Source organism: Lathyrus oleraceus, chromosome 5, assembly GCF_024323335.1.
Source record: "Lathyrus oleraceus cultivar Zhongwan6 chromosome 5, CAAS_Psat_ZW6_1.0, whole genome shotgun sequence".
In the NCBI taxonomy this organism is placed as follows: Eukaryota; Viridiplantae; Streptophyta; class Magnoliopsida; order Fabales; family Fabaceae; genus Lathyrus; species Lathyrus oleraceus.
In genome coordinates this window covers 433174175-433189119 of record NC_066583.1, presented here as the reverse complement: position 1 = coordinate 433189119, position 14945 = coordinate 433174175, and the positions used below count along the sequence as shown (strand labels likewise).

The 14945-nt window shown below is 36.8% G+C and overlaps 1 protein-coding gene across 1 annotated transcript; it reads left to right on the top strand.

Annotated features, from left to right (window-relative positions):
- Nucleotides 1-10569: 10569 nt before the first annotated feature.
- Nucleotides 10570-13431, top strand: LOC127085262 (uncharacterized oxidoreductase At1g06690, chloroplastic). The gene is made up of 10 exons (XM_051025793.1): nt 10570-10906; nt 11459-11550; nt 11629-11669; nt 11756-11920; nt 12004-12026; nt 12121-12192; nt 12414-12581; nt 12737-12819; nt 12899-12961; nt 13058-13431. The coding sequence occupies exons 1-10, from the start codon at nt 10696-10698 to the stop codon at nt 13241-13243; spliced, it is 1104 nt and encodes a 367-aa protein (XP_050881750.1). The 5' UTR covers nt 10570-10695; the 3' UTR covers nt 13244-13431.
- The last annotated feature ends 1514 nt before the right edge of the window (nt 13432-14945 follow it).

Sequence of the window (14945 nt, the reverse complement as noted above, 5' to 3'; positions counted from 1 at the left end):
AAAGGGGCAAGCGTTTGTTTGGGACTCAAAATGTGAAGAAGGTTTCCAAGAGTTAAAGAGAAGGTTAACTACTGCTCCTATTCTGATATTACCAAGTCCATCGGAACCATTTGAGGTTTACTGTGATGCTTCATTGTTGGGTTTGGGTGGTGTTTTGATGCAGAATAAGCAGGTTGTAGCTTATGCTTCGAGACAACTGAAGGTTCATGAGAGGAACTATCCGACACACGATTTAGAGTTGGCAGCTGTGGTATTTGTTCTGAAGTTATGGAGGCATTACTTGTACGGGTCAAGATTTGAGGTTTTCAGTGACCATAAAAGTTTAAAGTATTTGTTTGATCAGAAAGAGCTGAATATGAGACAGAGGAGATGGTTAGAGTTTCTGAAGGATTATGGCTTTGGTTTGAATTACCATCCGGGTAAAGCAAACGTAGTGGCTGATGCATTGAGTCGGAAATCATTGCATATGTCTATGTTAATGGTTAAGGAATTGGATTTAATTGAGCAGTTTAGAGACTTGAGTTTGGTGTGTGAGAGTACTCACAATAGTGTTAAATTGGGAATGTTGAAGTTAACGAGTGGTATTCTGGATGAGATTAGAGAGGGTCAGAAATCCGATGTGCTTTTGGTTGATAAGTTGACTTTAGTAAATCAAGGTCAAGGTGGTGAATTCAGAGTTGATGAGAATGGTGTTTTGAAATTTGGTAATCGGGTGTGTATTCCGGATGTTACCGAACTTAAGAAGAGTATTCTTGAGGAAGGACATTGTAGTGGCCTGAGTATTCATCCTGGAGCTACGAAGATGTATCATGATTTGAAAAAGTTATTTTGGTGGCCGGGAATGAAAAGAGAAATTGCGAGTTTTGTTTATTCTTGTTTGACTTGTCAGAAGTCAAAGATTGAGCATCAGAAGCCGTCTGGGCTAATGCAACCGTTGGCTATTCCAGAGTGGAAGTGGGATAATATCAGTATGGATTTTGTTTCTGGTTTACCGAGGACAATTAAGAATTTTGAAGCTATTTGGGTGATTGTCGACAGATTGACAAAATCGGCTCATTTCATTCCGATCAGAATGGATTATCCGTTAGAGAGATTAGCCGAGTTGTATATTGAGAAGATTGTAAGTTTGCATGGTATTCCGTCGAGTATTGTTTCGGACAGAGATCCTAGATTTACATCGAAGTTCTGGGAAGGTTTGCAGAGGGCTTTGGGAACTAAGCTGAGATTGAGTTCTGCATATCATCCGCAGACTGATGGTCAGACTGAGAGGACGATTCAGTCACTAGAGGATCTTTTGAGGGCTTGTGTTTTGGAAAAGGGAGGTGCTTGGGATTGTTACTTACCTTTGATTGAGTTTACCTACAACAATAGTTTTCATTCGAGCATTGGTATGGCACCGTTTGAAGCTTTGTATGGTAGGAGATGTCGGACGCCTTTATGTTGGTATGAGTCCGGTGAGAGTGTTGTGGTTGGACCGGAGATTGTTCAACAGACTACGGAAAAGATTAAGATGATTCAGGAGAAGATGAGAATTGCTCAGAGTCGTCAGAAGAGTTATCACGACAAGAGAAGGAAGTCACTTGAGTTTCAAGAGGGGGATCATGTGTTTCTCCGTGTTACTCCGATAACTGGAGTTGGTCGAGCTTTGAAGTCGAAGAAGTTGACACCTCGATTTATTGGTCCTTATCAGATTTTGGAGAGGATAGGGGAGGTAGCTTATCGTATCGCTTTACCGCCGTCACTTGCGAATTTGCATGAGGTTTTTCATGTGTCTCAGTTGAGGAGGTACATTCCTGATCCGTCGCATGTAGTCCAAATAGATGATGTACAGGTGAGAGATAACCTGACTGTTGAAACATCACCTATGAGGATCGAGGATCGAGAGTTGAAGCAGTTGCGGGGTAAAGAGATTGCTTTGGTAAAGGTAGCTTGGGGAGGACCAGCAGGTGGCAATGTGACTTGGGAACTTGAGAGTCAGATGAAGGAGTCTTATCCGGAGTTATTCGCTTGAGGTATGTTTTCCAGGACGAAAACTCTTTTAGTGGGGGAGAGTTGTAACACCCCGATAAAAATAAGATAATTATTTAATTTAAGTTAATATTATATTTATTAATTTAATTAAATAATTAGAATTATTGGATTATTATTATTATTATTATTGGAATAATAATTATTGGAAAATATATATAAGTTGGAAATAAGAAAAAGAGTCCCATTTGGTAAAGAAAGGGTTTCACGTGAAAAGCAGAGAAGCGGCTGAAAAGAGGAAAAGGGCAAAGAGACAGAGCAAGAGGAAGAAGGTTGGAGAAGAGAAAAGCTTGAAGCTTAAAGATTCGCCGGATTAACTCAGGTAAGGGGGGGTTTATCGTCGTTTAATGGGTATTATGGGTTAACATGTAATGGGTACACTACGCCAAATAAGGGAAAAGAGGGCGCTTTTTTTGGCCTATAACAGCGCTTTTAAGCGCCCTCTAATCTGGCGCTGGCATAGGTAAAGACAGCGCTTTGTTTTCTTGGAGAAAGCGCTGTCTAAAGTGGCCACATTATAGTGCGCTTCCAGAAAAAAGCGCCCTCTGGAGTGGTCCATAAAGGGACACCTTAGAGGGCGCTTTCTGGAAAAAGCGCCCTCTAAAGTTGTCAATGTAAAGTGTTTAGAGGGCGCTTTCAGGAAAAAGCGCCCTCTAAAGTTTTCAATGTAAAGTGTTTAGAGGGCGCTTTCAGGAAAAAGCGCCCTCTAAAGTTGTCAATGTAAAGTGTTTAGAGGGCGCTTTCTGGACAAAGCGCCATCTAAAGTTGACAATGTAAAGTGTTTAGAGGGCGCTTTCAGGAAAAGCGCCCTCTAAAGTTGTCAATGTAAAGTGTTTAGAGGGCGCTTTCTGGACAAAGCGCCCTCTAAAGTGTTAGTTATTTTAAAAAAAATTGTTTGAAAAACAGTGGATATTTAATTGGTAACCTGTAAAGCGCAAAAGTGTTGTAATTCATATTGGTAACCTGTAACCTGTAAAGCGCATGCTGCAAAAGTGTAAAATTCATATTGATTTCATCCTTTAATCCAATGTTATACAACATTAATCCATTGATATATACAACATGAATCCATTTATATACAACATTAATCCTCCATATATACAACATTAATATATGATTCTTTGATCAACAATATACAACAACATCATGATTTAGTAAAATTACAACAACAATATACAACATATATACAACAACAACATACAACAACAACATTCCATACATATATGTACAACAATATACAACCTAGCTATATGATTCTTTGATCAACAATGAATTGACACAATTCATCCTTGATTTCATCCAAATGAGCTCTTGAGTATGTCTTGTATTCCTCAAAGTACTACAATTAAGAGAATAAAAAATATTCATGATTTAGTAACAAATTAGATGAAATATCCGATAGTATTAAAATAAACCCTAAGTTATTATTCCATACCATTTTTGGGATGTCTATACGATTCAACACAATGATGTCTCTCATAAATCTCATTACAAAAAATCCGCAATCGACCGAATTATTTTGCTGAGGACACTACACAGAAAAACAAACAATATATATATATATATATATATATATATATATATATAGTTAATTTCTTACAAACACTATTATAAGCAAAAAAACAAACACTATTATAAGCAAAAATAAGATACTTAATATATACCTGAACTCTGATCCAGGTAATGTCCTTCCTATTGCGGTATTTCTTTTTCAATCTAAATTTTAGTATTGCCCTAACAAAATAAAAACGTATATTGAGATCAATCTGACAGACATAATTAAATATACAAATACACACGAATATTTAAGGGAATTTCACTTACGCGTCAACCGTCTTCTTCATATTCGGATATTTCGTCCAATCACCCGATAAAGAATCGAGATAATACACTATTAGTCTCGAAAGATCCATAGCAACCAACACCCAGTGACCACTGTAAAATAAAACAAAAATTTAGATAATTGAAAATTTTCTACGTAAAAGATATACATAGATTAGAATGAAATTATTAGGAAGAAAATCTAACCCGTTGCCAGAATTAAACGGTATAAAATACAATTGGGTGTATTATCATCGGCCTCCATGAATCTCTCGACTAGATCATTCTTTACGGATGTTGGATTATTCGTTATTAACGTTGCATTGAAACGGGAAGCAGCAATAAACTTGAAACGGTTACACAATTCAGTTCCCCGCATCAATGTTACATACATATACCTTAAATAGAAACATAATAAACATTAGACTACTCATTGAAATGTGTAAATAAATTGTTCAACTAAGTAAATTATAGATTGATCGGAGTACCATATGTATGTATGAATGACAGCGATGCCCAATTCGGTGTGTTCAAAAAGTTGTTGGAAGTCCTCCTTTCCAATTATTTCGAAATGAGCAGCTCCGAAAACACCTTCATCAAAATTTATAGTACGAATGGCCCCCTCATGCATAATATCGGACTCCTCCACCATTTTCTCAAGACGCATCAAAATTTGAGATTTTGTCCCGGACGTCGTTGGAATATCCTTCGTTGGAATATCCTTCGTAGGAATATCCTTCGTTGGAATATCCTTACCAGCTTTTTTCAACTTTCGACCGGGAACCTAAAAATTCATATAAATTAAATCATGACTTTTTGTGATGCAACAGAATCGTTGTGTATATAATTCAATGGGTATATATATTTGTACCTCTTTTTGAGATGCAACCGACTCGATGCGTCTTGAAATCCCTTTACCAGCTTTAGGGGTGGGTCTTGTAGGAGTCTAACATTACCATGTAATAAGGATTGATTAAATATCATAATTGTAGCTGAATTGAAATGTGAATACTAAATATTCATAATCATTTAGAACATATATACCTCGGCATCAGGGAAAATTAGATCTGACGGCCAACCAACAAAGGATCCGACTGCATCTTGCATCAACGTTGTCTCTGAAACAACGTCAGGTAATGGTAGACGGGCGTCCGTATCGAATACGAGGTCAACCGAAACTTTCATAAATCCCACCGGGAGGGGATTATGGTGAAGTAATTCACCCGAAGTATTGTGCACTTTTCCCTTGCCAACCATGCGATAAGTTGGTGACGATAGATACAACTGACAAGGTGAAATGCCCTAAACCAATAATAAATGTTATTGTTAACTTGTATATGTGTCAAGTAAAAAAGTGCTATTTTAATTTCATAATAACATATATAATTACCTCGGGAAATTTCGGTTGATGATTGATACTAGCTCGGTCACTAGTATCTTTTGCCTCGGAAGCGCACCTTTCCTCTCTATACCTTGCATTCTCGTTTTGCAGTTGGAGTACTTGTGCCCTTAACTCCGCCAAGGTCTCCATCACCTCTTTGTTGGTAGGATGTTTTGTTTTTGTTTTTTTATAAAATGACGACGGAGTCACACCAAAACCCTTACCCCTCACACGACCGAAATACTCAGGAACATTTAGTACTCGACTAAGTACGCTCCTGCAATCCTGGACCTCGGTTGAAGGTACGGTTTGGGATAAAGTCTCCTGAAATATTATTAGAGGAGATTAAAAATGAATTATATGTCTAACAAAATTTTCGATATAATTAAAGAAATAATGTTTCATATACTTACACATTCGTCATAAACATTTTGGACCGCTTCAACGACAGCCCCATCCTTCCCAACCCGAGCAGCCTTCCATAATACGTGCTCCGGAAGAGATGTTGCGTCACTTTTCTCCTCGGCTAGCTACACATTGAATTAGATTATAAGATCATCAATTATAACATATTGTGACAATGTATAAGCTCATAGCATTTGAATATACTCACAATTCTTTGTTGTAACCGTGCATAACCCGTACGCCCTTTTTTGTACGGATACGCGGGTTTTGATGCCCTTTTCCTATTTATGTCGCTTACTTCCTGGATAAAAAAGTTTAAGGCATATTAGAACCAAGTAACTTAACAATTGTATAATAGCATAATTAATAGACATTACATGGAATTTTTCGTTTCTTCGTTTGGCGACAAAGTTATCCCATTCATCGGCTGAAATAATCGCGGCATACTTCATTGGCCGTTCTCCTTCAACAAATTTTCCTTCCTCATCCTTGAGAAATTTGTTGCACAAAAAGGATCGAAATCCTCGGAGTCTTTTTCCGGCCAATTGAATACAATATTTTTGCCGGCTTTCATCGATGTGAAAGGATCTCTAAAAAACATACAAATGGAGTGTGTTATTATAAAGTAATATTATAACAATATATGGTTAACAAATAGTCAACAAAAAAAACATATAACAATATATGGTAAGTACCTTTATCTCCGACCATATTTTTTCCTTGCCAACCTTCAAGTCCGGACTTCTCCAATTATCACATGTAATCGGAATATGTTGGCGAACAAGGAAACCAATGTAACTTGCCAACATTGAACCGTTAGGCTCAATTAGTTGGTCTTCAGCACTCCAATGTACTTCAAATTTTACACCCTTGTCTCTTGCACGAATGATTGACTTCATAACAGTCAATCCTCGTTTGATTTCTTTTTCAATATTATTACGTGATTCATTCGCGGCATTGGTATCGTCTTGGTTAGCCATTTTATCTGTAATATAGAAATGATTCAATAAGACCCAAGTAAGACAATGATTCAATACGTGAACACATTCATATACCAATGCATGCAACAATCTAAACTCTTTTTTTTTATCATTATTGAATACAAACTCACACACACCTACTGCATGCAAAAGACCAATGCAAACTAAACTCTTCCAAGCACAAGCTCAAACACACTTCAACAATCTAAACTCTTCCAAGCACAAGCTCAAACACACTTCAACAATCTAAACTCTTCCAAGCACAAGCTCAAACACACTTCAAATATATCAGTTTTCAATCAGAAATAAAAAACTCAGTTTGCCCTAAACAACATTAATCAACATAATGCACAAAATGAAAAACTAAGTTTAGAAAATGCCCTAATCAAACACATGAAGAAAGTGAACGGTAACGATAGAGAAGAGAAATACCTTAAAGGTGACGGTAACGATGGAGAAGAAAGTGAACAGTGACGGTGGAAGAGGATAACGCAGTGAACGTGAACGGTGAGGGAGGGAGAACGAACGGCGACGATGACGGTGAGGGAGGGAGAACGAACGGATGGCGAGAGTAATCGCAGTAGACGGTGGACACAGTAGAGAGAAAACCCAGTTACGTAAACGAAATAGCTTATGGAGAGGGAAAATAAAGAGACATGCAGTATATGTTATAATTTTAACGCCCTCTAAAGGGGACCTAAGAGGGCGCTTCTGAAAGCGCTCTCTAAGGCTTTCCAAAAGCGCCTTCTAAACTGGAAATGTACATGGACTTAGAGAGCGCTTTTTCAAAAGCGCCCTCTAAGGGTAACCTTAGAGGGCGCTTTCACAAAAGCGCCCTCTATTGTTGTCCCTCCATTTTTTTTTGGCTTCACTTTAGAGGGCGCTTTGTTACAAAAGCGCCCTCTAAAGGGGGTCTAAGAGGGCGCTTATAAAAGCGCTCTCTAAGGCTTTCCAAAAGCGCCTTATAAACTGGAAATGTACATGGACATAGAGAGCGCTTTTTTAGAAGCGCCCTCTAAGGTTACCCTTAGAGGGCGCTTTCAATAAAGCGTCCTCTATTGGTGTCCCTTCATTTCCTCATTATTTTTTCGCTTCACTTTAGAGTGCGCTTTGTTACAAAAGCGCCCTCTAAAGTGCGCTGTCTATTCTAGTAGTATGCTCCTTATTTTTTCTCTTCACTTTAGAGTGCGCTTTTGTAATAAAGCGCCCTCTAAGGGGCGCTGTCTATTCCAGTTTTTGGCGTAGTGGTAGTGATGAACCGTTGATTTGACCCTAATTGGGATGTTGAATGCTGAAAAATTGTGTTGGATAAGTTGTGTTAAAACTGAAAGTGAATCTGTAATTGGATGGGTAGTGATTTTCCGAAAACGTAGCTTCTTACGGAATTGGAATCGGAGGTCCGGAAGTCCTCCAACGGCGGAAAATGCGGAGAATTCTGCATTCTGCTTCGTGTTAGCGCAGGAACAGCTTTCTGTCTTGCGTTAACCGGTTAACCCAGGGTGTTAACCGGTTAACACTGTTATGAATTGTGAAAAATTGTTGTTATGTCTGCGTTAACCGGTTAACCCAGGGCGTTAACCGGTTAACACTGTTAAAATTGGCCAGGAAGCGTGTTCTGTCCTGCGTTAACCGGTTAACCCAGGGCGTTAACCGGTTAACACTGTTGGAAATTGGAAAAATTGATATTTTAATGTTGTGAACATAATTGGTGATTGGTCTATATCGGTGTGTGATATAGTAGGGATTATTTCCCGTTGTTTTGAGTAGGATAGGTATTAGTAGAGTGTGCTAATACTGTGACTGAATTATTTGGCATGACATAATATGATTATGTGATAAATATGCTGATGATGTGTGAAAATATGCATAATGTTGTGAATGTATATATTATGTATGTAATTGTGGATGGACTGTTTTATGGCTTAGAGTGTGAGCATATGTCCATTGTGGATTGTTGTTGATGTTGCATGCTAGGTGATTTGGCATAGCATAATGTGGCCTTTATGGTGGTAGCTAATTCCCATGGTGAGGAATTAGTGATGTTAGTCATTTTGGACTGTTGTTGATGTTTGCATGCTAGGTGATTAGCGTGCATAGCATGGCCCTTGGGGTGGTAGCTAATTCCCATGGTGAGGAATTAGTGATGTGAGTCACTAGGTCTCAAATGAGTGGGACTAGTGAGCTTGGTAGCCGTACCTGGATTTGGTCGGTGAAGTTGAACTATATGTTCACGAATAGTCGGTACCGCATGCATGGAGTCTCATTGCATAATGTAGGTATGGCGTATAATATGAATGGATGTATTCCAATATTATACGTGTGTTTTGTGTTGGTGTTGAGTATGAATTGAGATTATACGTGTGCTTTATGTTGGTGTTGAGTATGATGTTTGAGTTGATGTGCCGTTACTGAATGTGTGTTATGATTAGGATGATGAAATGTGTTAAATTACTTAACATTGCATGATATTTTATAATGCTTATTATATCGATTGAGGAACTCACCCTTACAACTATTTTTCAGGTAACGAGCAGTGATTGAGTAGGAGCTAGTGCTTGAAGTCTAGTGTAGTTCCTTAGTGGGTCATGCTCTGGTAGATGTAACATCGGGATGGGATGTTTTAAATGTTTTATTGTTGGTTGTGAACCAGTTTACATGTAATATGCTACATGTGTTTGCATGATTGATTTAATCTCTATCCGCTGCGTATTGTGCAAATGCTTTATGTTTTGAATTAATAAAAGAGCATGACAGTTATCATGGTGAATGGTGTGAAGTAATTGTGTGACACCCTTAATTGCATATTTACTCTGATTGATATATGTTGTTATTTTAATTAAATTTTTGGGGTATTTTAGAAGGGTGTTACACTAATACCTTTCCTTGACATAATCGGCTCCTGAACCCGAATTTGGTTGCGACAACCATCTTCTCTTTCTCTTAAGAGTTTTATTGATATTTTCTGTTTTCTTCTTTGGAATAAATAAAGTTTTGTGGCGATTTTGTTCAATAATTTCCGCGAGCGTGCAAACACTCACTTTCTTCTATCTTTTGCCTTTGTTATATCATATGTGTTACGTTATTGTTATCCTATATATGTTGTACAATTTCCATGAGCTATTGATACAGATACTCTGATTGCTTTAGACACATTACGGGAAAGACTATATACTCAATTCTAGAGGAGAAACATAAGATATGATGATGGTTGCGTAGTGTGGATCCAGGAGACATATTTCTCGTTAAGGCCGACACGAAAACCTCACTTAGAATAGATCATTTTAAGAATATTATCACCCAGCAAGTAATTTGCCATAAGCTTCAATATTTTAATTAGGGTTCATGACTCGAAGAGTCTTTTGTAGAGCATTGAATCCCTTTGGCCTTAGCTCACTTTGTGAAGAAGAAAATATGGTTATGAGAGAGAGAGGTTCTTATTGTTGAGCAAATCTTTCAAAATGATTAAGAGAGAGATGAAAAAAATAGGATTGAAATAAATTTTAAAGAAAGAGGAAAAAATTAAGACACACACGACGAAATGGGATTGCAAGATAAGTGAGAGAAATAGTTGATTAAACATTGACATTTGTTCTTTTTGTATATATAATTAAATTGGGCACATAAGAATAATTAAGACTTAATTGTAACATTTTATTTTTGTGGTTAGATAGTGTATGAATAAATGAAATTAAAACATTATATATTTATGTTACCAATGTCAATATTCTATATTTTTGAGATTATTGATGTTAAAGTATTAATGTTATATCATAGGGTGTCTTAGTGCATAACGAATATATTATTTTAATTTTAATTATTTATATTATTCTAATTGCCTAACTATTCTCCTATGAAATCTTGATAGTGCCAGATGGCAAACAATGGTAGCATCCTCGTACATCCACGTGTACAACGTTGTCACCTTAAATTCCTCTCTTTTTTCCACAAGATTGCATGTAACGTGTAACCATTCACCGCCGCCAAAACTTCAACTTGTCCATAACACAGTCCACATTCCAATAAAAAAACTTCCATACCCACGTACCCCGTTATTGGATTTGAACTCCATTTTCTTTCTCCATGGCTCTTCATATAAACGGTGGTTGTTTTACGATAATGGGTCACTCCAGAATTCGAAGAATAAGAGCTGTTGCTTCAGAGGGTTCTTCAACTCTTAAGACAGTTGAAGACAAGGTGAAATTGGGTGGCTCTGATTTGAAGGTAACTACAATTGGAATTGGTGCTTGGTCATGGGGTGATACTACTTACTGGAACAATAATCAATGGAATGGTAACTTTTTTTTTGTGTTCCTTTATTATGCATGGAAACTTTGAGTTGCATTGCACAAATCAGTAAAAACCAATTCAATGTTGGTTTTTAAATTAATAATTAGAATTCTATATGTTTCTTGTTTTCGAAATTCTTTTTCTAATCTTTACACAAGGATCATTAGTTAGCAATCATCATGGTCGCGGATGTGTTGCGGTTGTGGCAAGTGCGGTAGTTACACTTAATGTTAATATATTCCGGTGTATTTCAAAAACCTTCCAATCAAACTTAGGTTATGTTTGGACTGATGGACTAGAATCAAACTAGGAAAATAAAAAATCATAGTGGAATGGAGTAGAGCATAACAATGGAACGAGATTTTATTATTTTTTATAATTTGATGCGGAAGAGAGTAAATTAGTTCATTCCATTGCATACATTTCAAATTAGAGGAATGAAAAAATCACTACTGCTGATGTGGAGACTACCACATCATCAATATTGTTGCCGCAATTGCGACCGCAGTTTGAAACCATGAGAATCATCTAACTTCTTCTCTTGGGGTAACTTTAGATAGAAATGAGAAGGCTGCTAGAGATGCATTCAATGCAAGTATTGATGGGGGTCTAACCTTTTTCGACACTGCTGAAGTTTATGGTTCTGGGGTGAGTATATATCTTATCATGATTGCATTGATGAGTGTGAATCAATTCATTAACTTAGTAGTTTGTCTTCTTTTTAAGCTTTCTTTCGGAGCCATCAATTCAGAAACTCTTCTTGGAAGGTAACACATACATTTTTTGGTATAATCTTCATATGAAGTTTCCAATCAAAAGTCACATTAACGTTTTATATGTTTGTCATGTGAAGATTTATTAGAGAGAGAAAAGAAAAGGATCCGAATGTCAATGTTGCAGTTGCAACCAAGTATGCTGCACTACCATGGAGACTAGGTCGTCAAAGTGTTATCAATGCGCTTAAAGATTCCCTCGGTCGACTTGGAATGACTTCCGTGGATGTGTATCAGCTTCATTGGTCCGTATTTTATTAACCTGTGAAATGATATAGGTTTAGTTCCATATTACTTTTTTTGATGTAGTAATGTACTTGTTTTTCAGGCCGGGAGTGTGGGGAAATGAAGGTACCAATTTAATCCATTGAACTAACTATTCATTTGATATAGTTCATGGAACTATTGTTTGATATGATTCGTTCGCGAATGAATTACATTTCAGGGTATATTGATGGTCTAGGTGATGCTGTTGAAAAGGGACTTGTAAAGGCTGTTGGTGTTTCAAACTATAGTGGTAAATCTCAATGATTATTATCTTTTATGTAGCACGGATACCTCGTATTAAAGGCTTTTCAGAGTGTTCGTACACTATCACGATGCTGACTATTATGATTACATACAATCACTTCTATTATCTCAAGTTATTTTCGATGTCAGTATCGTGTCTAGTGTCTATGTCATTGTTTCATGTATTATGAGCATGTGTACTTAACATTCATTTTTTGATGTATTAAGAAAAACGACTACGAGAGGCTTACGAAAGGCTAAAGAAGAGAGGTGTTCCATTGGCTTCAAACCAAGTAAACTACAGCCTTATCTATAGGACCCCTGAAGAAAATGGTGTGAAGGCTACCTGCGACGAACTGGGGATTTCATTGATAGCCTATTCACCAATAGCTCAAGGTGAACGAACTCCTTTTCATTACTCATCATATTTATTATGTCAATGTTATCCTCAAAATCGTAGCTTGCATATCAAAAGATTAATATTTCTGATCGAACACACACACACACACACTCAGTTTAATTAAGTGCTTATAGTTGAAGTTCTTCATCAGGTGTTCTAACCGGAAAGTATACTCCTGAAAAGCCCCCAAGTGGACCTCGAGGCAGAATTTATACTCCAGAATTCCTTACAACGGTACACAGCAATTACTGTTTTTCAGAAATTTGAAGATCCAATAAATTTTACCAATATTACTGTTATTTTTATGTCGCAGCTCAAACCTTTGCTGAACAAGATCACTGAAATAGGAGACAAGTACAACAAAACTTCTACACAGGTTCATACTAAGTTGAATATTTGAAACATTAGTGTAGTGTTTGTTCTGAGACATTCAGTGATGAGAACATAAATCTTACGAAATGATTCTGTTTAGGTATCACTGAACTGGCTTGTAGCTCAAGGCAATGTCATACCGATTCCTGGTGCTAAGACAGCAGAACAAGCTGAAGAATTTAAAGGTGCACTTGGGTGGAGATTGAACAATGATGAAGTAGCCGAGTTACGAAGTTTGGCTTCAAAAATTAAACCTGTTATTGGTTTTCCAGTTGAAAAACTCTGAAACATGGTTAAGCAGTTGATTAATAGTTGGAGCATACATACTCTCCTCAATCATTTGTAAAGTTATATATATGTAGTTCAGTGAAAGGGAAAAAGAAATTGTTTTCATAGTGAATTGAAAATTCAGAGAGATTGATATTGTATTATAGTTACTTGCTAGTGTGCTTTTCTACAAGGTCTACTTTCATATTTGTTCTTTTCCTCAAAATTTCTAAGATTTACAAGTTAGTATCATTTGATTAAACACCATCTGACACCTTAAGTTAGTATCATTTAGGTGACATCCTCTGAAGACTAAATTTAAATTCATCTTAAAGATTTCCAGTATCCCTCTCTAAATTTGATTTTCAAATGGTACAAAGTCCTCCTACAAGTTATGCAAGACAACTAATAAAATAGTACAAATCGTGTGCAAACAATCTTGATACACAACAGTTTTTTCAACTACTATAATCTCAAGGAATATATACTTTGCAATCCTACAAGTGTATAATCAGATCAGTACAACCTCTATTTATATTAATGTTTTAAAAATAGGATTGAATATTCTATTTGCTAAAAACAATTATAATAAGAGTAATCTTGTATTTGAAGGGTTGTATGTGATGTTTAGGATTGTTGATGGTGGTTAGAGCTACTTCACGCAGAATGGAAAAATTGTGTATATGTGGTTTCTAGACGAATAATCATCTCTATTTCTTAATCAAGAAGTTGAGGTATTTATAGATATCTCTTGAGCTTGGATCCTTAGACACATGAAATGGTTATTCTCCCACTTCCTTAAGGAGTTTGGAATATGCGGAAGCTGTTTTTCCTTATAAACATAGGAGAATGTGATTTTCTTCTTTGACTGATTCATTGTGTTAGTGTATAAGGCCACATCATTACCCGGATTCATTGGACGGGTGGATAGTAAGAATTACGTTGGATAGCACAAGCTCAATCTTGGTGTTTGATGGTATGTCCTAGCAGACCTAAGCGCTACATTGATACTCGCCCGTTCTTCTTTCAGATGGCCCATGAAGTTTGCCCCTCCTCAGTTAGCCTATAATTTCTCTCCCTACGAGACATCTTCTTTTCAACCTCAATAAACTTATTTCAATACAGAGTCCTCAAGCACAAGGTATTGTAAAGGGAGAAGTGAGTAGTGTTTTGAGTTTTTAAGTGAGACTTAAATTGAGTCCCTCATACGAGACTTAAGTTGAGTCCCTCAGACGAGATTTAAGTTGAGCCCCTCATAAAATACTTAAATTGAGTACCTCGAACGAGATTTTTTAAATCCCTCGTGCGAGACTTGTCATCCCTTAGAAGGTCCTTGTAATAGTGCTTTAGGATCTTTATAAAAGAAAGCGTTCGGAGCCCATGGTGGTTAGACTTATTTCATATCACGTCTCTTTCTTTAAAAATTCAATTAGTTTTTAGACACATACCTTTATGTTGCTATGCTTAAGCTTATTTCCCTTGTGAGCAAACTAGTTCTGCTTTTCCAAGAAGGCTAATAGCTAGTTTCACGAAGAAGTCTGCAGATTCTTTAATATAGATCAAATACTAATACTTCCTCTTGGACTGACTCTTTATACAAGATCCAATATTGATTTTTCCTCTTGGACGACAAGGACTATTTAAAGAAGATTTAATATTGATATTTTCTATTGGGAGGCAAAGACTCTTTAGAGAAGATCCAACATTTATATTGCCTCTTG